Genomic DNA, 23,056 nt, shown 5'->3' on the forward strand with positions numbered 1-23,056 from the left:
TGACTGAAATCGCAATACATTTGGTATGATTTGAAGTTCCTCATTGTAAACAGCTCGACTTTCCGGGTCTACTTACTGCGCCAGCTTGCTGCGGCTGTATGAGCGTCTCCATGGAGACCTCCAGCTCCTGCGTTTGGCCAGGGACATGTCTGGCAGCATCACGGCCAGCGAGGCCTCCAGGTCCTGTGGGGTTCCACACACCGCGTGCTCCGTGGAGCAGTAGTAGGAACACTGGCCATAGAAGCACACATTGCCCACTAGAGGGAGAAAGAGGCGCACAGACAAGAAAAATAGAGGTCGGTGTTGAAAAAGAGACACCAATGTCAAAGCGAGAAAAAAAAAAAAGAAGAGAGGACTCGCGTGGTTCAAATCCACTTGTTTATATTCAGAATTTCAAAGGCCTTGCAAGCGGGCTGCATGAATAATTTAGGAGTGTGTGTACCAGGGGAATTAAAGAAGGTTTTAGCCAATTTGCGGTCAGTTGTGACATCTTTGATCTCCTTCACCACGTCCACCAGCCTCCCGACTGCAGGAGGGACTCTCCGGTAGCCCAGGATCCTGCAGAGAGATGAAGGGGAGGCGAGAAGAAAGACGAGTACAGAAAGGAAAGCGGGGAAGGAAGGGGGTGAAGAAAAGAGCAGAAAGATCTGAGACACAGCGTTACATAACACGCGTTCATTAAGTCAATACATCACGTTGCTGTTTAATTGACGACACTCACTGTGGCAGCGGGGCGGATTTATGGGCTTTAAAAAAGCAATTCTCTACCTGTCCAGATGAAAGGCCGCAATTTCCGCGTTGTGTCGCTCAAAGTCGGAGAAGTAGTAGAGGTTGTAGTTGGTCTCTTCGTCTCTCTCCTGTCTGTTCGGGAAAAGAAGAACTCAGTTATGCAGGTTCTAGTAAGTTCGACTCAGTTCTTCTGGTTCTGTTTGACAGAATGTGTCTCATCCAACAATTTGTATACAACCCCTAAAGACAGAACACTATGCCATTTGAAAAAAGCGGGGCCTGTGCAGTCACAGTCGGAGGCCTTAGACTGCAGCACAATTTGTCTCGCTTTCTACCTTTAAAGATTTCCTGTTGAGTTTGTGCCAGGAGAGCTTACATTTTGAAATATATTTTATCGCCATATATTCTAGGGGTGCACCAATTGCAGTTTTCCTACCTGCCAATACCAATTTTATTTTATTTAATTTTTTGTCTGAAATGTCACTAGAAATACTTGTATACATTTACTTTCTAGGAGTGCCAATACGTGTGAAGGGGGCACTTTCCATGACACTTCCTCTGTCCAGCAGTTTTCTAACTGCTTTTTTGTGTTATTATTATTATTATTATTATTATTATTATTATTATTATTATTATTATTATTATTATTATTATTATTATTATTATTCAGGGTTTTTTATTCTTTCTTTGCTTATTCTGTCTTTGGAATGCAGCATGCTGCAGCTATATAGCCTCCCTTTGGTGAATGAATAATACATGAAATTGGATTTCCTTCCAACAATGCTCTTCCTTAAATCTGGTGTTTATTTACTGGAGCCATTTCAAGAAGATTACATTTAGTGCAGGCTTTGCTAAACGGTCATTGTGTTTGTCTTGTTCTTTTCATTCTCCAACTCACTTCTTGGGTTTGAACAGAGCTTGTCCGTAGTTGGGAAACGACATTACCAGCTTCAGTTGCGTCCCCCCGGACTTCTGCACTGAAAAACAAGCACAGAGAGTGTTACCATCGCAACACACACACATGCACGCACACGCACGCACACACACACACACACACACACACACACACACACACACACCCCCCACACACACACACACACACAGGTTTTTTGCTGCTTTCATTGAGTCTTTCTTGCCAATTTCCTCCTGAGTTTCCCAAACACATTAATTCCCAATAGTTACATAATTGTTGCAGATGGTTTGCTTTTGCTCTCAGTTTAAAGGTTTGGGATGCTCCCATATTTCTAGATAAACTTAAACAGGAGAGTCTTTAGGTATCCGCAGGTTTGCAGTGCAGTATCTATCCCTAATCGGGACATTATTATTTTAATAATAATGTTCTGGAACGTTTTGGAGTGTGACACTACAGGTTTTGTACTGTGACAGACCAACGTGTTTTTGTTCACTCATCTTTGAGAAACATTTGAAGTTCAGTCAGATTTGATAGAAAAGAGAAAATGTCTGTGAGCAGCAATGTTCAAGGTTTGACTGACGTTCCAAATTTAACTCAAGTTAGGACTTTGACTGGGCCATTTTAAAGAGCAAGGCAAACTGGGGACGTAAAGAAACCACACATAAAGAAAACTTCATAAAAGAGTGTGACCCCGCCAGGCTGCGCACATGGCAAAATCTCTTAAGATTGTTGGGGGGTTCAAATATTTACATCGTAAATATTAAATGCAATGTAGTGGTGTTAATAATTTATTTTTGTTTTTCATGACACACTACGCCACTTTTCATAAGTGGATAAATGTGTTTAAGTAAAACTTTACAGAAGTAGCAGTCTGTTCTAGTCTAGCAATTCAGCATGTGCACTAAGGACATCATTTCATACACGTTGCCTTCAACACATGAATGTATCTTTATTTAAGCCATTCTATCGTAGTTCTGACTGTATTCATCTCCACCCATCTTCCCATCACCTGCATCCACACAGCATGATGCATCATGTAGGTCTTTGTTTTTTTCTATCCACACATTTTGCATGGAGCTCAAAGAATTTTGGTTTTGCAAGCCATTCCATAAACACTTGTAAGATTCTCAAAGCTTTTTTCTACTATAGCAATGCTTATGCAGAGGATAATTTCAGCTACCTTTTTAAGAAACACTCTGGTCCAGATCTGGATTTCATGGTTAACCTCGAAAGGGTTCAGCCAAATAATAACAATAAAAAACTTAAGCAGTGAAGAAACTCACATGATTGACATGGAGAAGTTTGCTGCAAAGCCAGCAGCTCGTGTATCCCTGGCGATCATCTGCTGAACCCTCTTCCATCTGTGTTGAACCTCAAAGGTCCCCCAAAGCTTCAGTCTCTCTCATTTGAGAAGAACTTCAAAGTCATCCTCTGTTTGAAAGTCTAGCCCCAACCCTCAGGTGTTGCAGGAATACCAGAACTCTCCTTTCCAGCCTGACTCTTTACTCTCTGCGGCCCCTAGTTTGCCACCACACATTTGGCTAAGAATACCAATGATGTTTCCGTTTAAAATCACAGCGGGGTCTGATTCAAAGGTCTATCCATCTGAATTAAAATCAGTACATTTTTGTTCTTCACTTAAAAATTCAGCCAAGACGCCTGATTGGGTGTGTAAAACAGCTTCAGCCCCTCTGCTTTAATTATTCAGCAGGAGAGCAAAAGAACACTGCATAAATATGGAAAGCCAGCAGTGCACATGCCCCTACCTGCGCTGACGATGCGATGCGTGGCGAGCTGCTGGGTTAAAGGCTCCATGTTGGGGTCACGGTGTGGGTAGAGGTCCCAGCGTGTGATGCCCAGATGAAAGCGTAACCATGGAGGCTGGCTGCTAACGCTGCTGTTCCACTGGACGTTGTCGTATATGTCCTGAGTGTCGCTTTCCCTGTAAAAATAAACAAATTAAAAAACATACCCCTAGCAAACAGTTTCGGATCTGTCATGCTGTGCAGACTTCTACAATATTTTAGGCCTGTGTTTGTCAAACTGTGGTATGACTACCACTGGTGAAACTTGGCTAGCTGTAGTTTTATGGGAAAATACTCCAAAAATCTTCCAGAATGTGAACTGAAAACATCTGCTGGTGGATACTTATGCTGTCGACTATTTGTCTTTGACACATTGGCTTAGATGAAGGAATAATATCACACCCAACCAAGATTTGTTCTGCTTGCCAGCTGGATTTAGCAACTGTTTAACTCAATGACCAGGATGTTAGCAAAACATGCTAATAACAGACAAACTCTACATTTTAGACTTTCAACACTAAAACATGTTCAAATGGAGGTTGCACATATGAGTGGCACATGCAACTCCTGTAGTGTTATATATATATCAGTGATTCTTGAGAATAGGGACAAAACGGGTCCTATGGATAAAGCATGAAATTTGAATAAAATATACACAAAATATATTTTTTTCAAATATCTAACTAAACTAACCTGGGTCATGTGAGCACAACAATGTATATTTTTCTTTTTTTTGCTGAATATTTTTTTATTTTAAACATTGTAGTCGGTGGATGATGCCTGTAAAAGCCCTTGTCCAGGAGCAGAACTCAACACATTCTTATAGTTTAAAACAATTAAAGAAATACTAAAATTATATATTATGACAATTAAGTATAAGTAGTCATATAAATAATTATAAAAGTATCAATAAATTGAATTAAAAATAATTGTTAGATATTTTCCAACTCCGTTGAAATTTGTCCTTAGTTTTTGTCAACACCGTCAGAAATGAAAAGAATGTAAAAAAATCAGGCATTATTGGGGGGCACCAGAACTTCTGAGGACCCCATGACGTTGTCTTTTCTCTTCCTTTGCTAGGAGGGCTAGTTAGCTCCGGTTAGCTTAAGTTGTTCTTTAGTTTTTTCTTCTGTTTTATTCCTAAGTTGTTTGTCACAACCATGATGTGTCAACTCCATAACTGACAATTTACAAAACTTTGATGAAATTTTGCGAAATAAAAGCTTAATTTTGGTATAATGTAAAGATTTCATGGACCTGACGAGCTACAATATGGCCTCCTTCAGAATAACATCATATAAATTGAGGTAGTTTGGCTTTTTGTCAACTCCGTCAGAGTTTTTCTGACTCTTTCAGTGAAATTGTTGTCAAATCTCACTTAATTGTGCAACTAATTCATTTTAATGTATTTTACATGAATTGCATTACTTCACATGTACCAAGTTTTTCATTTTACTCACTAGTTTGTCACCACCTTCAGTTCTGTGTCAACTCCGTCATGCACTGTCAACTCCATCAGATGGACTTTTTCTTGTTTTTTGTTTTAAATAATATTTATTTTATTTCTTGAGAAGCATTTGTCTGTAAATTGAGTAAAAATATCACTAATGGGGTATTTTAAAAATCATTTTAGATTTATTTTTGTCAGATGGTGATGACAAAGTTTTGGGTCAGGTCGATTAAAAATGTAATTTTTTTTAAAAAAATTCGCAACTGGGAGCCTGTACCTTAGCATCTTCATATTTTCTAAACATTATTTGTCATATTTGCATACATAAGGTTGAGAAATAATAAAAAAAAAATATGGGAAAATTAAAACCCATTTTGTCCCTATTCTCAAGAATCACTGATATATATTTATATATATATCCAACCATCCATCCATTTTCCTTCACCCTTGTCCCTCAGTGGGGTCGGGAGGGGTGCTGGTGCCTATCTCCAGCTCATGTTCCGGGCGAGAGGCGGGGTGCACCCTGGACAGGTCGCCAGTCTGTCGCAGACAATTTTTAATGTATCAGTATCATTCAGATGAGTAGAACTGGACCAATATTAAAAACCAATGTTGGCTTCCATCTTGTTGCCATTTGTGTTTCAGACGGGGGAGAGGAATGTGACCATTTGGTATTTGTTTGGTCATGTGACAGTGATAGTGATACAGCATAGGATTATGGTTTGTTCAAAAGAACAATGTCGTATAATATTGGCTTTTTTTAGCTTTATATAAGCTACTTCTCAGTGCAGTGTGTACTGCTCCATCATGGAGCAGAGATCTGTGTCTGCTCCCTGCAGTCTGACCCATCTGGTAGAATCTCCTACTGTACATGCTAGGAATAAGCTAGGAAACTAAGAAAAGCGTTAGCAAAATTACACATATAAAAGAATATAGTAGATGTGTTTGAGGTTTCATTTGACTCATCTTTTTCTCTCTCTTCAACCTTGACATTCTCAGATTATTTTCTCTCTTTTAACACTATAATACTGACCACATCTGGGAGCTCCTCTGACTCGGTTTGATCTTTGGTTTCACTTTCATAAGCCAGTCGTCCTCGGGAACAGCTGGCCTGGGCGTGTTGTAGAGCGGATGGTCGAACAGCGCCTTCAGCTTCAACATGTTGGACTCCCAGCGTTCCGTTTGGTTGGCATTTCTCTCTGTGTTGTTCTCCTTCGCTTGTTTGTCTCCTTTCCATGTCAAGCGTTTGTAAGGAAGCCTTTGAACATTTGCTTTTACTTCCCTTCTCCCGTCTTGATTGGAAGAATCCCCCTGAAGGACGTCTGTTGGTGGCTCCCCGTGACCTCTGACCTTCGCCGAGGCATTAGCGTTGCGCGCCAAAACCCTGAACTGCATCTCGGGTGGCAACGGGGCGTCACAAGGCAGGTGAGGGATGGAAAGTGTGACGAGCGCCAGGAGGAGGTGGAGGAAAACGGTCACGAAAGCCAAGGAGAGACAGATTGTCCTGGAGCGACGCCACATGCACCATGTCATCCTCCTGAAAAGACAGGCAAGAGGGTCAAAGGGATAAGAAATAGCTCAGACACTAAAAGATTCACGAACAATAATGTCTGAATGAATAAAAATAAACAGCAAAAGCAGTCATACCTCTTTAAACTCACATTTCGGAATTACAAAACCTTATTGGATTTTATGTGGCAGAGCAACACAAAGACGTTGGAATACTTGTGGAGGGGAAGAAAACAATACATGGTTTTCAAAGTGTGTTAGCATTACTGTATGTTCCAATTACCCTAAATCTGGGGTGTCCAAAGTGCAGCCCATGGGCCATCTGTGGCCCCTTAGATTACTTTTTGTGGCTGCCAGCTGCAGTTTAGCCCATTCATGTACAGGCACTGGTGGTTAATGCAAATGGAGACTTTTTATTTTTAATCGGGGTCAGGGTTTCACTCAGTCTAAAACTGGCGGGCCACCAGGCTTTACTTGTGCCCCCACCAGGCTTAGTATTGTTTATTTAATTTAGTTTTTTTTTTCTTTTTTTAAACAATTGCCCTTTTCATAGTTGGAGTTTAGGTATTAATCTTCCAGTCTTTCAATAACACATAACTATGAAGTGATATTTTCAAATTTCCTGTGAACTTTAAAACAATTTTAACCCAAAATCACATCGAACTGCTGCATGAATGCCCTAGAGCCCCAAGCACCAGGTTTAGCAAGTTTTCTGGGGGGAACACCGGAGGTAAAACAGAAAATAGAGAATGTTAAGTACAACACACAGTATCCCCGGTTTTATAACCAAGCTTTGATAAGGAGTTGAATCACATCTATCCAGAGACTTTTACTGAAAACCTATTTTCTTTTTAACAATAAGAATAGTAAGCATTTTGAAAGAAAGTGAAACAAATCCTGTTTTTATCATTTGCTCAATTGAGTCAAAAACTACTTGGAAAACCAGATGTCTTTCTTTTAATACAGCAAATGTGCCAAATCCTTTCAGGTTTTGAATTTACGATGAATAATATCTCTTACCTACAAAAAAGAAGGGAAAAAATCTACTTCATTTGCTTGATTTTCCTTTTTATTTTATCTTTATTTTTTCGTTGCCTGCGAGAACTTTTTGATTTGACAAATTTGCCCCGCGTTACAAAAGGTTTGGCAGAAAAAAACAAAGCTATAGACACAGAGTAACTAAAAACACTTCATTAATATTTGCAGTAAGTTCTCCAAAATGAATGCCTCCTTTTTCACACATTATATATTCATTCAATGTAAGAAACTTTCACTGTTTTGTGTTGATTTATCATGTAAAATCCCCATATGCTGCATCGTGGTTGCGATTTGGAAAGTTTTGTAAATGTTCATGTTCTCTGGATGTGTTAGCAAAGCGCCTAATGTTTGAATAAAAACAGAAAGAGCAACCATGGTGTAGTTAACACTTGAAAAACAAACTTCTAAACCAAAATTGTAATCAGAATTTTAACAAGGTCTTTAAGATTTTTTTTTCCTTGTAAATAATATTTTAGAGTAAAAAGGCAAGGCATGCTGCAGGAGACATACTCACATGTTTCTTTGTTTTGCGACTTGTCTGCTCGTGTCGGCGTCTTTTCCAGACCAGACGCTGTGTTGTACCCGGGTTCCATTCATCACGTTTTTCTCTATTTGTTTCTCTAACTTCACAGAACTGCATGTTGGGAGGGCTGCCAGGTTAGAGTGATCTGGGCACAGATCAATGTGTTTGCTCATTACTCTTTAAAACTGTTTGTCTTATGTAATGTGACTTTTCTCTGTTTTGTTTGTTTTTTAATGCCTGATACATATGAATTATTGAACACACAACTTATTTCATATTTTAAACCCAACATATAAGACCAGAAGAAGATTTTCATCCTTAAAAGATACATTATTTACATTTGAATGCAAATCTAGTTGATTTAATCTATTTAAGCTTCCGCAGCAACCATTGACAAAACGATGAATATTTTACCACTCACGGTCAGTCTCGCATGCGTACAGGAATTTAAATCGGCTCCATTCACGAACCACGCGCAAACAAAAACTTTGGTTTTTTCCTCTTTGCTGAGCAACTGCAATGACTGCAGCTTTCAAAGCAGCTGCAGAGAAAACCATAAAACCAGAAAAAGAAAGGAAACATTAGTTAAAAAAAATTATATTATTATTATATATTAAAAAAAATAGCATGTAAGCGAAGCAGCTGTCAACCAGAAGAGCTGGGAGACAGAGGTTTCATGTTCTGCGCTGAGACTTCATCAGGCTCGCCAGGCCTCGAGGATCCCTAAAGATATGGCGCTCCTGTGAAGTCGGGCTCTTTAAAGTGTGCATGTGTGTGTGTGTGTGTGTGTGTGTGTGCGTGTGTGTGCGTGTGTGTCTGCATGTTTTATAACTGTGCGCGTGCTCGCTCAGCCCGCTCCACGTGCTGTGTGTCGTAGCCATGTGACACTCTTGAGAATAAATTGATGAAAAATCACAGCGTGTGACTCATTTAATATCAGCTCAAAGCACTAGACTTGGTTTTCTTCCTCACAGTTGGTCACATTCATTCATTATTCACCGACATTTGTAAAGAAACATCATAAATGATGTTGGGTAACAACATGTTATGAATGCAAACTAATCGAAACCACAGGAGATTTGAATAAATATACCATTGAAAAACAAACAAACCATAAAACCAACAAAATTGAAGGACTCACAAACACCTCCTCACCTCGTAGGACTGTGAAAACAGCGCGAGAACTCGGTTGGTAATTATCTCAGTGTTTGCAAAAAACAAAAAAAACAAGTCGATATCAAGAAGAGAAATCTATGGGCTTAAGAGTTTCCAGCAGCGCTGGGTTTCTGTGTAGGATAACCAAATATGAGCATTGAAATTTACACAGGCACTTCTAGAGCTTCTAGAAGTGCACTGGAGTTTAGTGCAAATAAAAAGTAGCCATTGAAAACTCTTTATACTGTAATACTATATGGCTTGGTCATGTTTAGGACATGTGACCTGAAGGTCATTGCCATGGCAGCAAAGGAGACGCCTGTGGGTGGCCAGCAGCAATGATGCAAGCTGATAAAGTGAAGGATGCCTCAAGTATTAAATCAAGTGGAGTTTACTTGTATTGGACATTTCAGCAAACAAACAAACAAACAAAAAAAAAAAGCAGTTCAAAGTGTTTTACACCATAAAAACATAAGACAGTTATGAAACAAGCAATAAACATTGCATTTCGTCTAATGCCATCATCAAAATTATCAAGCAAATCAAATATTGATCATTGGTCCAGTTGTCATTAATCAACACGAAACAGGTGGAATTTTAGCTTTTCATTTAAAGGGACGCAGCGTTTTGTCTGTTCTGAAGTTTTCTGGAAGTTTGTTCTAGATTAAGTAGGGTAAAAAAAATAATACAATGTCTGTTCTATGAGTCAGTTTAAGGACTTTAGAACTGAGGTGATCTGCTCCACTTTCCTAGATTTAATGAGAACACCAGCAGCAGTGTTCTGAAACAACTGCAGCTGAATGACTTCTCTTCTAGGCCAGAGGTGTCAAACTCCAGGCCTGGAGAGTCGCTGTCCTGCAACCTTTAGATGTGCCTCTGCTGCACCACACCTGGATAGAATAATTAGGTCATTAGCAGGACTCTGGAGAACTGATCTACACAATAAGGAGGCAATTAAGCCATTTGACTCCAGTGTTTTCTACCTAAAAACATTTGATGTAAATCCAACCAATAGACGGTGGCTTCCATTGAGATCCTTGGTATGTGTTGAATATGCATTGACAGGCCAAGCAGTATGCATGCTGGTTGTATGATGGTTTGAGATATATTTTGAGACGTAGCTCAAACCATCATACAGCCAATGTGGTTCTGACAGTAATCATAAGTATTTTATTGACTGTGAGAGGAAAACATGCAGCTTCAAGGCCTGGGTTGACATCTGAACCTAAGACCTTTGTATGGCAAGAGGAATGGCCGCCTTCTGACACCAAAGCTTATTTTTAAGCCCCTCATATTTATACATGAGTCTTAAAATAATTTGACTACACTGATCAAACATTCACTAAAGCTGTAAGTTTTTTGTTAACTTCTCATTCTGACAGTGGAACTATGAGTTGTGTTATTCATATGATTGCTGGTGAAGTAAGAGTTTTATTTGTTTGTTTGTGTTTCAGTGAATTCCCGAATGATTTATGTCTTACATAATTTTCAAGGTTAAAGCAACAGCATAATGTTAAAAGTACACCATGTTTCATCATAGCCCAAAGCACATTTCAAGTGGAATAGACTGTTCTCTACTTTTTTTCACTTTATTTTTTTCAATTTGATATGTTTAGAGAAAAAAAGTTATCACAGACATGAGGGTGGGGGGGAATCAATTATAAGATTCGGGCAGAATCAAAGCTGCCAACTTAATGTCTTTCTTTCCAGTATTTTATAATTCTTACATGAAATAACCCATGAGTCTCTCTGGAGTCTACTTACTGCTAACTAGATTTTGTCTGCTGCACTCTCTGTCTCTGTGCGCCAGAGACAGAGAGTGATGTATTATAAACAAGCTATGGTAAGTTTGATCCATAGAAATTATTCATCTTTTATTCCTTCCATCTGCATATTCTTGTTCTTCTATTTCCCTCAATTTCCCCAAAGCTTTCTGTGCCCCCTTTTTTCTCAGTAGACATTGTAGCCAAAAATTTCCACAGGTACAGCTACTCAAATTAAAAATAGCATTTGCCTTATGCACCCTCACAGAGAAAGAGACATGCACATTAATAATGGATTGTGTTTTGTATTTCTCAGTTTAAAAAAAGAATCCCAGTGGTGGCATCCAGATGAAAGATTCATCCCCTCCTCTCATTTCTGCCCCTCTGATGCCTCGAGTCTCCAATTTCTTGGCTGCCTTCAAATAATCTTCTCTTAGCCATCTGCCCTCAAAATCTCTTCATCTTCCAACAACCCCTAAAATCAGAATATTCTGGAAATCACCACCCCCTTAATCGCTCCGCTGACTTGTAGGAGTTAGTCTGCCTTGATGCCTTCATCTTCTTTCATTCCCCCATTTGTGCTGTAATAACACACTTGCACTCACACTCTTGAAAGCTCCACACCTCCACTTGTCATCACAGGTGGTCAGGCGGTTGCTAAGATACAACACTAGGCTTTTCTTGCTCGAAGGCATGCTTTGAATAAGGACACCGAAGCAAAACTATCAACAAGTAGAGGACTAACTTTGATACCAGTGCAGACATTTGAATCGGCATTTTGCTTTTCGAGGCCTTGTCCACACGTGGTCTTTTTACGACGACGTAGCGGAGATATTCGTTTTCACCCGATCGGCCCAACTAAAGTGTTCATCCACACTACCGAGTGTTGCTTTAAACATTGTCAAACCCGCAGGGGGCAATGTGGGGCAAAGCTAAAACCTATGTCAGCCAATCGCAACCCTTCAAAACAACCACGCCTGGAATTAGTCTTAACCCAAAATTTGAGTAATTGACGAGAAACATTCATTTCTCATTTCTATGGTTTTATATTAAAACTCTATAAAACAGTGGCTGTCTTGATGTTGATGAAATCTTAACCTCCTTCAAATGTGCCAGATCAGACAGTGTTTGGGAGGGGAGAGGCTGCCTCGTCTTTTCAAACCTGAGCAGCAGGAGGTCTTGTTCAAAAAACAAACAAACAGTGAGACTCCTTAGTCAGCAATGTCTGTCTACCGTCTTGCTTTCAGTCACGGTGGTGAACTGCTAGTGCCAGTGCACATTTATCTGGATTCAGACAACTTATTGCAATGGAGCAGATCAAAACACAAACTTTCTTGCAGGTGAACTTGTCTCTGTATGTTCCAACCAGTTTTACAGAGGACAAATTAGGAAAGACGTTAGTGCAGTTAAGACGTGCAGATCAATCCAAACCTTTGTCTGGCTACCGGCCTCACTGCACACATCATTCTGTACCTCCTTGCTCGGTCATGCTGTGTTTTCAGCAGCATCTCACGAAGCTTGCCTTCCATCTGTACTCTTCCATACATTGCATCCCAAACTCCCTCAAATATACTGATATAACACCTTGCATGGAAATCCAATATGCTAAAAATAACATTTGACATTCATTGAGACCGTCCACTGCAAATTGAGAAACAAGGTCATCTGATAAGGATGGAGAATAAGAAACATCATATAACCAATTACCAAGGCGCATTAATCGTGGTGGCTAAATCGACAGTTTTAAACAATAACAATATACACTGCAATAAATAATGAACATGTCTTGAAGCAAGTTATGACTCCAAACTGAGTCTTTTTTTAGGCTCCTCTAAAAAAAGGAGCCTAACAGCCTAAGCCTGTTCTCACCCATTCTAACCTCCTGTAGTGCTAGCGATAGCTTGTAAGCTGGAACAATAAGTAACACCTGGGTTAACTACATGTTATTTTTTACCTCTGTCCTCCTCTACAGCAGTGATATAGCTAACATGTTTGTCAGCATCTCTACTAAGAAAACAATAGATATTTATTTCTGGCTGTCAGCTTAAAATTACGGTTATGCTAACTTCAGCTAGCACAAAGGAAACAGGGCCGCTATTTCTCACGCCAAGAGCACAAAGTTACTCACCCACTGAACATAGTAGCAAATACACTTTCAAACAACAGGTTAAACATCCAGGGAATGTAGATAATGGTACATGATGGATTTTTCAATAAGATAATATCTTTAATTATCCCACTGAACACCTACCTTATCATCTTTGTAGCAACTTAGCTGAATGTTAAGCTAGCTTTTGTTGTAGTGCTCCATCTTTATATCTATTTATCTGACTGCCTATTGAGACAAAGGTTTGCTTAGCAAATTTTAGTCAAATCAGAAATATTAACATTAGTGAAACAGAATTTGGGGAAAAAACAGCAAAGAGGAAGAGAAGATCAGCAGCAGAAATAGAACCATGCAGAGCAGTGTGGACACCTTTCAGCATTTCCCCTACACAGAAATGTGACTATTAATTCAATGAAAGCCCCAAAGAGCCTCTTTCAGAAAGATTTTCCATTCTCTGCACTCACACTGGGGAGAGATTTTCAGACCAAACAAACTAGAGTGTTTTGTGTGACTTTGTGGCTCTCTGCATAAATATTTAAGCACGTGGAGGAGACACAAGGAAGAGGTGGGGCTTTACGTAAAAAGTCTCTGAGGTTAATAATGGATGAGGCCACGCCTGTGATGGAGGCATGTTCACTGACACACTGTTCGCCGGATTAGTCTCGGCGCTGTTACAGTAATTGCAGAATGTAATGGCCTCTCCCCGTGAAATAGGTCAACTAGGTAAATCCAGGTGAAAGCTATCAGTGTATTATGCTGGCATCAATCCCATCAATCCCACGGTATCCCTGTCAAACACGCTCAGTCATTACGCTCGGGTGTTTGTATGCAGAATTGGGTCAGCGATTGGAAAACTGGGGCTGTTAGTCAACATCCAAAATCTGGTGAACGAACTTGTTTTTAGCAGAACTGTACCAAACCGTGGAGTTCATCAGCCTTGGATATTCACCCTACATGTTAAATCAATCAAGAAACTATGTTGCCTTCAGATGCTATAGAAATGCTGCACATATAAAACATGACTTAAAAGAAACTTGACTTTACAATTTGACGTCTCGAAATTGGCATCTGTCTCTTTAAGAAGCTCCTGCTCTTTCTGACACTCATTGTTTTATCACTACTACAGAGTAATCTTTATTTGTTCACAATTAACAAATAAAGATAGTCTAAGTGTCCCCACAAAGTTTTGTCGATGCAAATAAACTCACAATAAACTTTGTGGAGCGAGTAAACCACAAGAACAAACTGTTGACCAGTTCTGGCGCTTCGTGCCTTGTGTGGGTGTCAGCAGTGGTTGTTCAGTCTCCCAGAGCTACAGGCGCCTTTTGCAGGTCAAAAGGACAAGAAGCTTATGATTTCCATTTTAACTACTTCCATCAGCATGTACAGATCAAATGTCAATCCCACAGCACAGAAAGCTGAAGCAGGAGACGGCATTCTTCAAATATCACCAAGACTGATAATATGTTTGTCCTCCATTTACAGTAACGCTGTGAGCCATGGACATGCATTTTATCAGAAGCAATATGGAGAAGTAAGGATCTGTTTTTGATTGATTGTAATTCAAATTGAGTGGTTTAACCGATCCAAAACATTACAAAAAAGCCAGTGGATCAACTTTTTCTGTTATCCTATTAAACGTTCTAGGAGAAAAAAAAACAATTTAAGCTTCAAAACAGCTGAGATTGAACTAAAGGTTCAGCTTCCAGTTGACAATTACCTACAAAAATGCAGACAGAGCTACAACAGACTTATTTAGACTGCAGCATATTCATGCGTTAGAATGGCCTATTCAAAGTCAGACCTGGATCTAATTGTATAAACATGAAAACTAATGTTTAAAGTCACCTGTCATTCAGTCTGACTGAATTTTGCAACAACAAAAAGGAAACAAAAACTACAAAATGCTCTAAATGTATAAAGCTGGTAGAAACAGAGAAACAATGAGGACTTTTAAAGGTTCTGAATTAAGCAGAGAAGAAGAAATCCAGATAATATGGCATGTTATTGGCCTCAGAGGTGGCAATAAATTCACCCCAACGTGTTCAGGATATTTGTGATCACATTTAATGCGACTTGCAGAAAAAAGGGTAAGAGATAGTGAGCACAGAGAGCAGGATGACCTGACCTGACCTGCCCTGACCTGCGTTTATGGTGATGACAGAAGTTGGCAAATTCTGCTGATATGTCAACACTGATGGCCTCGGCAGCTTTACTGCTGGGTCGCAAAGCCCTCCTGTCTTTGAGAAGAAGAAAAAAAACACAATCAAATAAAGTCACATTTCATCATTTATGGTTTGGCGGGGGTTAAGGGATGCAATTTTTTTCGATTGTGCTGCAGGTGGGTTGATTTTGTGTAGGAATGCACATTTTTCACAAGCAGTAATAAAGAAACAGATTTGTTGAACTCAAGCCATCCTCATCTAAATGGCAGGTGTTTGTGCTTTTTTCTCTCTCTCTCTCTATTTACAAGGTCGTTAAAAGCTGAACTGAAATGATATGTTCTGAAATTCAGCAGCTTCTTGAAACAAGTTTAAAATAAATCTCTCTTCATTCACTGGCATGTCTTTCACACAGTTTTCCTGCTTGTACTCTAAACATTTATAATTATTTTTTTAAATAGTCCTTTGTGTTTGCTTCTTTTCAAAAAAAAGCCGTTTCACATACTGGTATGGTTCGATTTCTGAAGCGCGTGCTTTCTTTTTCAAATGTGACATTTCAACTTAAATACTTCAGATTAAATCAAAAGCATTTGTGATCTGGTCATTCCCCAGATTCTCAATTGGATTACGGTCTGGACTTTGACTTGACCGTTCTAATCTGTGACTCTGCTTTCTGTTGGCGGTTTGTTGACCTGCTGTAAACCCCACCCACTTTTCTAGGTCTTTCTATGCAGCTCCTCCAAAGTCAACATGGCTGCTTCACGGAACAGATTTAGCTAAACTGATTCTGAACGACACTCCGGTGGATTCTGTGTAATACTTGGGTAATATCTGAAGGTTACGCTCTAAAATTTCCTGTCTTTTTTCAACTAATTCATAATTACAGGAGAAAATGCTAATAAAATACACTGAAAGTTGTGGCTGCAGCCAAACAAAATGTGAAAAAGTTCAGTGGGTGCGGCAAATTTTACATAAAGCACTATAAAACCAAAGGAGGAAACGCTTTAAAACTAGGAATGCACCGATGTGAGAATTTGGGCCGATATCAATAGCCGATATTTTATGTTGCCGTTTTGGCTGATATTTTTATACATTTCTTTTAAACCTGCCTTTCGACACCGTGGAAGGAAAAAAAAAACCAAATTATTCTGTTGACTTTACCACTGCATTTATAATTCAATCAAACTTCCCAAACAAAAACCACATGACCACCGTCACGCCTCCAGAAACAAATAGCAACAAGATGGAAATAAATATTGATTAATATCAACCTGGTTTTATTTACATCAGGCGATACCGATGTCAGTGACGATATATCATGTATCCCTATTTAAAACTGTGACATTACCCACCAAGGAGGACAAACTCAAGCAGCATATTCTTTTCCATGTATCAAAAGTTTTTTCCTCACTGAGGAAAAATAAAGTTGTATTTAGCAACTTTTCAGAGACAAAAAAAAAAAAAAAAAAGAATCGGTATCAGCAAAGAGTGGAATTGTCAGGTCAGATCAGTGCACCAAAAAATCCATACAATTATACCTTTAAAATTAACACTTCAAGGAAAAAAATACTCTGACTTCTAATTTCTCTAAGTTTCAGTTTATTGTACAATCAAGTAGGTTCACAAATAATGGTCCATTGCACTGGATCATCATAACTGGCATCAACATGAGACAATCACAATGCTATTGTCACTCAGACGGGTGATATTAATCAGGCTATTCACACACACACACATATACACGCACGCGCGCACGCACGCGGCCACACACACACACACACACACACACACACACACACCTCAGCAAGGAGAAAAAGTGAATCAGGTTTAGTGTTTGTTTGGCTCAGGAGACTCTGAGCCCTTAGTCGTAAGAAAAACAACAGCGGTCTTTAAAAAGATGCCTCTCAAGTTGCATTAAAATATGTACACATAAAAAAATCTTACAAAATTTATTGAAAGTAGTGCCATTGTAGAGAGAAAGACACGTGTGAAACGTTTTGGACGACGTGGACGGGAAAATCGTTTAAATAAATGCCACACGAAACTAATGAGGAAAATGGCGATATAAGGTTTTTAAGAGGCGGAAAAAATGTGTGTCCAGCACACACCATCGTGGAAATCAGTCATTCACTCACGTGCACTCCCCTGAAGAAAAAAGAAGGAAGAAGGACTTTGGAGACCCTGGCTGGCTGTGTTTCTTTTTTTTTTTTTTTTTAAATTACTTGAACACGCAAGCTCAAAAGCATTCAAAATGACGTTCAAGAACAGAAGATGGCTTAAATGAAGGGTAAAAAGAATAAAAAATGAACAGTGGTAAAAAAAAAAGAGGGAAGGAAGCTATTTTTTTTTTTTATCTCTACCAGACCAAAGTGGCAGTCAAACTCTGAAAGGTGAAAGGTGAAATAACGATATTTTATTCATGAACAAGTACTTCCTTTCTCTGCCACAGTGGCTGGTAGCTCGGACGAACTGATCTGCCGTGGGTGAAACGGAGCCGGCGTCTGGGCCGGCGTCGATTCCCAGCGTGGTGAGCGCGTCGGCGGGGCGGAGGGCACGGAGAGTGGACCGGCACTAAGAGCACTTCCACACGCAGACAGCCAGGCTCCCACCAAAAAACATGTAGAGCAGGTTCTTCACTTCGTGTGTGACCTCGAAGCCGAAGCCCTCGCCAATCACCACATGCCACGAGCTTCCAAACTTCTTATCCATGGACTCCTTTATCATCTTAGCCGCGCTCTAGAAGGGAAAAAAAACAATTAAATTTTTTTCTGCTTTGTTACAGTTTTCTTTATTTCATTCACTCAATAACAAATATGAATAGCTTGTGTAACAAAAAATAAATCAGAAATTAAAAGGGGCAGAAAGAAGCATAAACTTTATGTTCTCCCTTTTCACATGAAAATTACCCAACGAAGCAGCTTATTCAATGTCATAATTGCTTCATTGTAATGCTTTTCTCGTTTATTGCAATAACTTCTGGGACAATTTGCCATCCAGAAAAATCTGTTATTGTGACACGCCCATTTGTACATAAATATAAAAATATTGTGCTCCATCAATTCATGAAGTTTCATTAAGCTTAACTGTGTAAGTACTGGGTTTGTGTGATTTGAATGGCTAATACCAATATCAAAAACATAAAAACAGTAACTTCTGGTCAACATCGGAATATCAAAGAACAACAGGAGAATGCACTCACTTCGTTATTGGTAGCAAATTTCTCACAGGCTGTTACACACAACTCCATGGTCTCAACCCTCATTTCCTCTGGCATGTCTGTGTGCTGGAGAGAAACACGACGTTACAGAGCTTTACAGGCTGGTGCAGGAAAGATGGCAAACCCTCATTTAGTTTCAATGTCAATTAAAATGTTGAATGACACCAACAACATAAAAAAGGGGGAAAAAATGTTTTCTTTTTTTACTATGGAAACATTTTTTCACCATATGCATATTTAAGCATCTTCACAGATAGTTTGGTGGAAGGAAAAAGTCCGGCTAAAAAAAGGTTCACATAATACGGGGAATATTAGGCAGTGAAAGCTTCTGCGATCATAACGGAGGCTCAGATATCTTTGCTGAACATTTCATGGTCGGTTTTTATTGAAGAAACAACGGCGACAGCTGTTTGTATCCTAGTAACTGAAAACAACAGGTGGGAAGATGGCGACAAGAGGCAAAACCAGATCCTGTTGAGCGTTCTTCAAAATAAAACCCTTCCTTTTTCCAAAATAAAGTTACGTTTTGCACTTAAATATGTTTCAATTCACTGGTTCGCAATTATGCACAACCATGTCAAATTTAGCGAATGATAACATCATGCAAATTATCTTTAGCATATAACTGTAAAGTCAAAATAGGGAAGCCTTGAGAGGACTGCGAAGCAAAACCTATTCAAGATAATGCATTTCTGCATTAATGTTTAGTTTTTTATTGGTCTGATGTAATGTTTAAAGTCATGTTTTCATTACCCTTAAGTGGAAAAATTGCCATAATTTTAGGCAATTTTTGAATACATGTGAATACTAATTCATATGTGTGTAATTGACCTATATGTAATGTTCCTGATATACATTTATATTTATTATATTAAATTCTGATGTCTAATTTATTGAATGGATCTGTCCAGGATGCTTTGCAGCAAGATGTTTGTTTTTTTTATTGCTCCTAAATTAAGTCAGTTTTAAACCAAAAGACGTGGATCTTTTAGAGCTCGTTCATACAGCTTTGCAATGCCTTATTAACAAAAGTAAACATGCATGTATCGAATGTTATTTTTGACCGTGTTTAGGCAAAAATGAGCAGAAGTTTGCAGTGCTGTCTTACTCTGATGAGAGGGAAGCTGTGCAGTCTCTTGTAGTCGGCCTCTTCCTTCTTTCCCTCACCAGTCCCAGCCATTCCGACTCCTGAAATAACAGGTGTTCTGTCTTATTACAGAAATACTAATAATATAAGGAATATGGACTCACTGGGCAACACAGAAGTCAGAGAGAATTTAGAAGCTAACGATGCTAAAACATGAGCCGACAGGTTAGCTTGTAATACTGAGTCTCAACAAGCCAGTAACAATAAACATTACGCACTTGTTTACGGTCTATGGCTTTAACAATGCCAATACAACTGATAATTTGTAAAGCTGGACTGACCGTAACATGTCAATAACAGTAACTGAAGGTTTCACTAGCTAGCTAATTAGCTTAGCTTGTATTTAGAGCAAACAGCTGATGGAGGGGGGTATTTTCTGCCTCTAACTCGTCAAGTTTAAACAAACTGGCTGCAGCATAAGGACTTAGCTCATGTTTTACATAGAGTGTTGACGTAATGTGTGACTGAAAAGGTTTACGTACCAAACGTTTGTCCGAAGAAAACTTCTCCTGTTTGACTCGCATCGGTTGTTAAGGAGACATCTCAAACATGGTACAGGGAGCAAGCAGGAAACCCCGCCCGTTACAGCCATGCGTGGTTCTGATTGGTTAAAACGCTGTCACTCAACGTAAAAGTCAACGTAATCAAACCCCGCCCCACTTTACAAGCAACGCTCTCTTGCGGATTTCCTCTTTTTCCGTCGTCCCCAAACTTGTAATAAAGTTTTTTGTTTTTTTTTAAATGTAGTTATTTGAGATAAGTAGAATATATTGTTGTTAGAAAGAAAAAAAAATAAGAAGGAAAGGGGAAAAGATGTTTTAAATGCACACGTTCTTTATTTTTCGCCAGGCAATGACATGCAGCTTTTAATGAATCATACTAGCCAGTGGTCTATTTTCTACCGACAATAAAAACATAGCAATGTAATAAAAATTTTCCGCACAAGATTTCACAAAAATATTTAACACTAGTGGCCTTCCCAAAATTTAGAATGAATTGGTACGAATTTTGTGGCATATTATGAACACAGATTTTATTATTATTATTATTATTATTATTATTATTATTATTATTATTATTATTATTATTTAAAATTTAGTGGGGGAAACAAATATTATGGAAGTAATACAAAAGGATGACACAGAGTAAGTGTGTTGTAGTCTGTATCGCTTTCAGTATCTCTCGCTTTCTCAGAGATACTGAAGAGTTGGCGTGACGCGTTTATGCTTTTGTGTCTTGTCATGTAATAGTGTGGTACCATTAAAACTCCAATTATCCCAAACTAACACATCAACCATGATTGATCAACATCACTTGTTCTGCCAGATGGGCCTGCAGGAGAACTGAGCCCAGGTGCAAGAGGGACAAGCCTCAGGTGTGATTTGACTTGTTGAAAGACAGATATTATAATTCATCAACAACAATAATGTTTTTCAAATATTATTTGTCAAAAGCTATGTGCTGTCCTCAACACTATAAACTCCATCATTAATGGGTCAAAGTTTGTCAGATTGAACCTTCATCTGAAATCTGTAAGAATTTTCTTTGATGAACAAGTTTCCTTAAGCACATCACTCATTTCACCTGCTTCATACAAATGCTCTGTTTGAGCCTCTTGCTCTGCTGCTTTGAACCGCTTTGAGCCTGTGTCTATCACAGTTCTGAAGGAGCTTATTGATCAAACAAAACCTTTAAATTTGCCTGGTGATATGATTCCCCCTCCCTACTATTCCCCTTTTTAAAGATATTTTTAAAACTAAAGGTCCTCCAGGTTGTTCTTAAAAGCAGTATTGCCACAGGTTTAGTCCCTGGAGCTTTAAAGCATGTTGTTGTGCTGCCTTTGATTTAGAAACAATCCTTGATCAATTTTTTATTATTATTATTATTTTAGAACAATCTCTAAACTTTACTTCCATTTAGTAATACAGGGGACAAGGTAATTTTTTTACATGATAAAATTAATTTCTAGAGGAAAACAAATCTGGTATTCTGAGGTGTTACTCTGGTTGTAAAAAGATTCACAAATGAGAATCTGCTCTTTTAAGAACTTTTAACGATATATAATTACCAACTGATACTGGTAATTATGTTACTTTTAAACCTTTAGCTCAGATTCTTCTTGTGAGAGTTGCGTTGGTGTTAAAGGTACAGCCTTGGGTTGGACTTGGTTTCACCTGACTGACAATTTTTACGTCCGCATGAGCGAGTTTTTGTAGTCTGCAGTGTCTTGTGACTGCGGGGAGCCTCAGGGCTGAATACTAAGACCCTTTCTTTTCTCTATATCTCCTGTTCTTTGATTCCATTTTCAGGACATTTGCTATTTAATTTCACTGCTATGCTCTCAATTAACATAATTCCCACTAAGTTTATCCTTTGTTGAAATGCCTAAGTGGAATAAAAGTGTGCAAGGTTCTGAATTTCTTGAGGTTCAATAATAATAATTAAAAAAGGAGGTAATAGTTTTCTACTCAAGTGGCTCTTGTGACACCCACCATATGAATTGTGACTCTTTAACTCACTGCTTACGGTCTGAGGATGAAATTCAATTAAATTCTATACATAATTTGAGACATAGTTCGGTCTACAAATGACCAAAATCGAAACCGTTTTGTCCAGGTAGGATTTTGAAAAGATCGTCAATTTGCTACCTCACACCTTGGTCATTGTAACATGCTGATTTCTTGACAGAGATTACCTCGATTTTCTTGAAAAGAAATGTTTTTAAAAAAATATATATTGATCTTATCACTCTAGTATTGATCCAATACCAATACTCAACGTGGTATTGGTAGTATCAATATTTAGATCAATACTCCCAGCCTTACTAGACACCAAGTGGGGGAAATTAACACCGATTTAAGAGAAATCAATCCAAACGTACCCAGAACAGAATGCCGGAAGAAACTAAGAAACTAAACACAATAGAGTGAAGCAATACAGCAAAACCCAACAATAACTAAATACGGTAAGGTGTTTTCTATCAGTGATAAACTCTGGAGTACGTAACACAAAACAAAACCAAAACACAAACCCTGGTGTGACACTGTGACATACCAGAACCCTGACAGTGAATGCGAATTCAGTTAAATATATTTAGACTTACTCAATTTTTTGTCTCTTCAGCTCCAGAAGGAAATGCTATTTCTCTTACTTCCTCTCTCCAGCGTTGCTAATGAAACAGGCTGCTGTGAAGCCATTGCCTGGCTAATGGGTCGAGCTGGGCTCAGGAGAAATCTTGCTGCCTGATTATCTTTTTCAGCAGTAATGGTGAATAATTAAGCAGTTTTGTAGATCACAACAGGACATTGTTGGGACTCGAAAGGCTTCGGAAAACTTGGCACACATTAACCACCGCAGGTCTTTTAGCATGACATGTGACCATTCCAGTTTTTGCAGTTTGCCTTCATAAACCAGTTCCACCAGTCTCATTTACTGTGTTCTCATGTACACCTCTGATGAATAGCATTATATGAGGAAATCAGGAATCTCCATCAGCTGACTTCTGCTTTATATGACATCAACAAAGCCATGTGTGTTT

General features: G+C 38.8%; 2 protein-coding genes across 2 annotated transcripts; both read right to left on the reverse strand.

The window, feature by feature from the left end:
• Nucleotides 1–127: 127 nt before the first annotated feature.
• Nucleotides 128–22,894, reverse strand: LOC106919771 (uncharacterized). Its single transcript, XM_088009359.1, has 8 exons — nucleotides 22,622–22,894; nucleotides 7,959–8,112; nucleotides 5,931–6,434; nucleotides 3,409–3,584; nucleotides 1,628–1,706; nucleotides 769–857; nucleotides 443–558; nucleotides 128–257 (listed from the first exon to the last, which is right to left on the reverse strand). Exons 2-7 carry the CDS (start codon nucleotides 8,039–8,041, stop codon nucleotides 503–505), a joined length of 987 nt encoding a protein of 328 aa, XP_087865485.1. The 5' UTR covers nucleotides 8,042–8,112; nucleotides 22,622–22,894; the 3' UTR covers nucleotides 128–257; nucleotides 443–502.
• On the reverse strand, nucleotides 16,737–20,162 carry LOC106904600 (dynein axonemal light chain 4). Its single transcript, XM_014969016.2, has 4 exons — nucleotides 20,001–20,162; nucleotides 19,480–19,559; nucleotides 18,354–18,437; nucleotides 16,737–17,890 (listed from the first exon to the last, which is right to left on the reverse strand). The coding sequence occupies exons 2-4, from the start codon at nucleotides 19,549–19,551 to the stop codon at nucleotides 17,726–17,728; spliced, it is 321 nt and encodes a 106-aa protein (XP_014824502.1). The 5' UTR covers nucleotides 19,552–19,559; nucleotides 20,001–20,162; the 3' UTR covers nucleotides 16,737–17,725.
• Nucleotides 22,895–23,056: the final 162 nt, after the last annotated feature.

This window comes from Poecilia mexicana, unplaced genomic scaffold (genome assembly GCF_051168715.1).
Source record: "Poecilia mexicana isolate PSO_F unplaced genomic scaffold, ASM5116871v1 scaffold_2, whole genome shotgun sequence".
Classification (NCBI taxonomy): domain Eukaryota; kingdom Metazoa; phylum Chordata; class Actinopteri; order Cyprinodontiformes; family Poeciliidae; genus Poecilia; species Poecilia mexicana.

Coding starts and splice junctions, on each gene's coding strand:
- LOC106919771 (XM_088009359.1), bottom strand. CDS start 8,041: ATGAATGGAACCCGGGTACAACACAGCGTCTGGTCTGGAAAAGACGCC. Junction 1,707..3,408: donor GCATCGCATCGTCAGCGCAG/GTAGGGGCATGT, acceptor CTTGTTTTTCAG/TGCAGAAGTCCGGGGGGACG. Junction 858..1,627: donor GCTCTGTTCAAACCCAAGAA/GTGAGTTGGAGA, acceptor CCGAACAGACAG/GAGAGAGACGAAGAGACCAA.
- LOC106904600 (XM_014969016.2), bottom strand. CDS start 19,551: ATGGCTGGGACTGGTGAGGGAAAGAAGGAAGAGGCCGACTACAAGAGA. Junction 18,438..19,479: donor ACAGCTTCCCTCTCATCAGA/GTAAGACAGCAC, acceptor GTTTCTCTCCAG/CACACAGACATGCCAGAGGA. Junction 17,891..18,353: donor AATTTGCTACCAATAACGAA/GTGAGTGCATTC, acceptor TTTCCCTTCTAG/AGCGCGGCTAAGATGATAAA.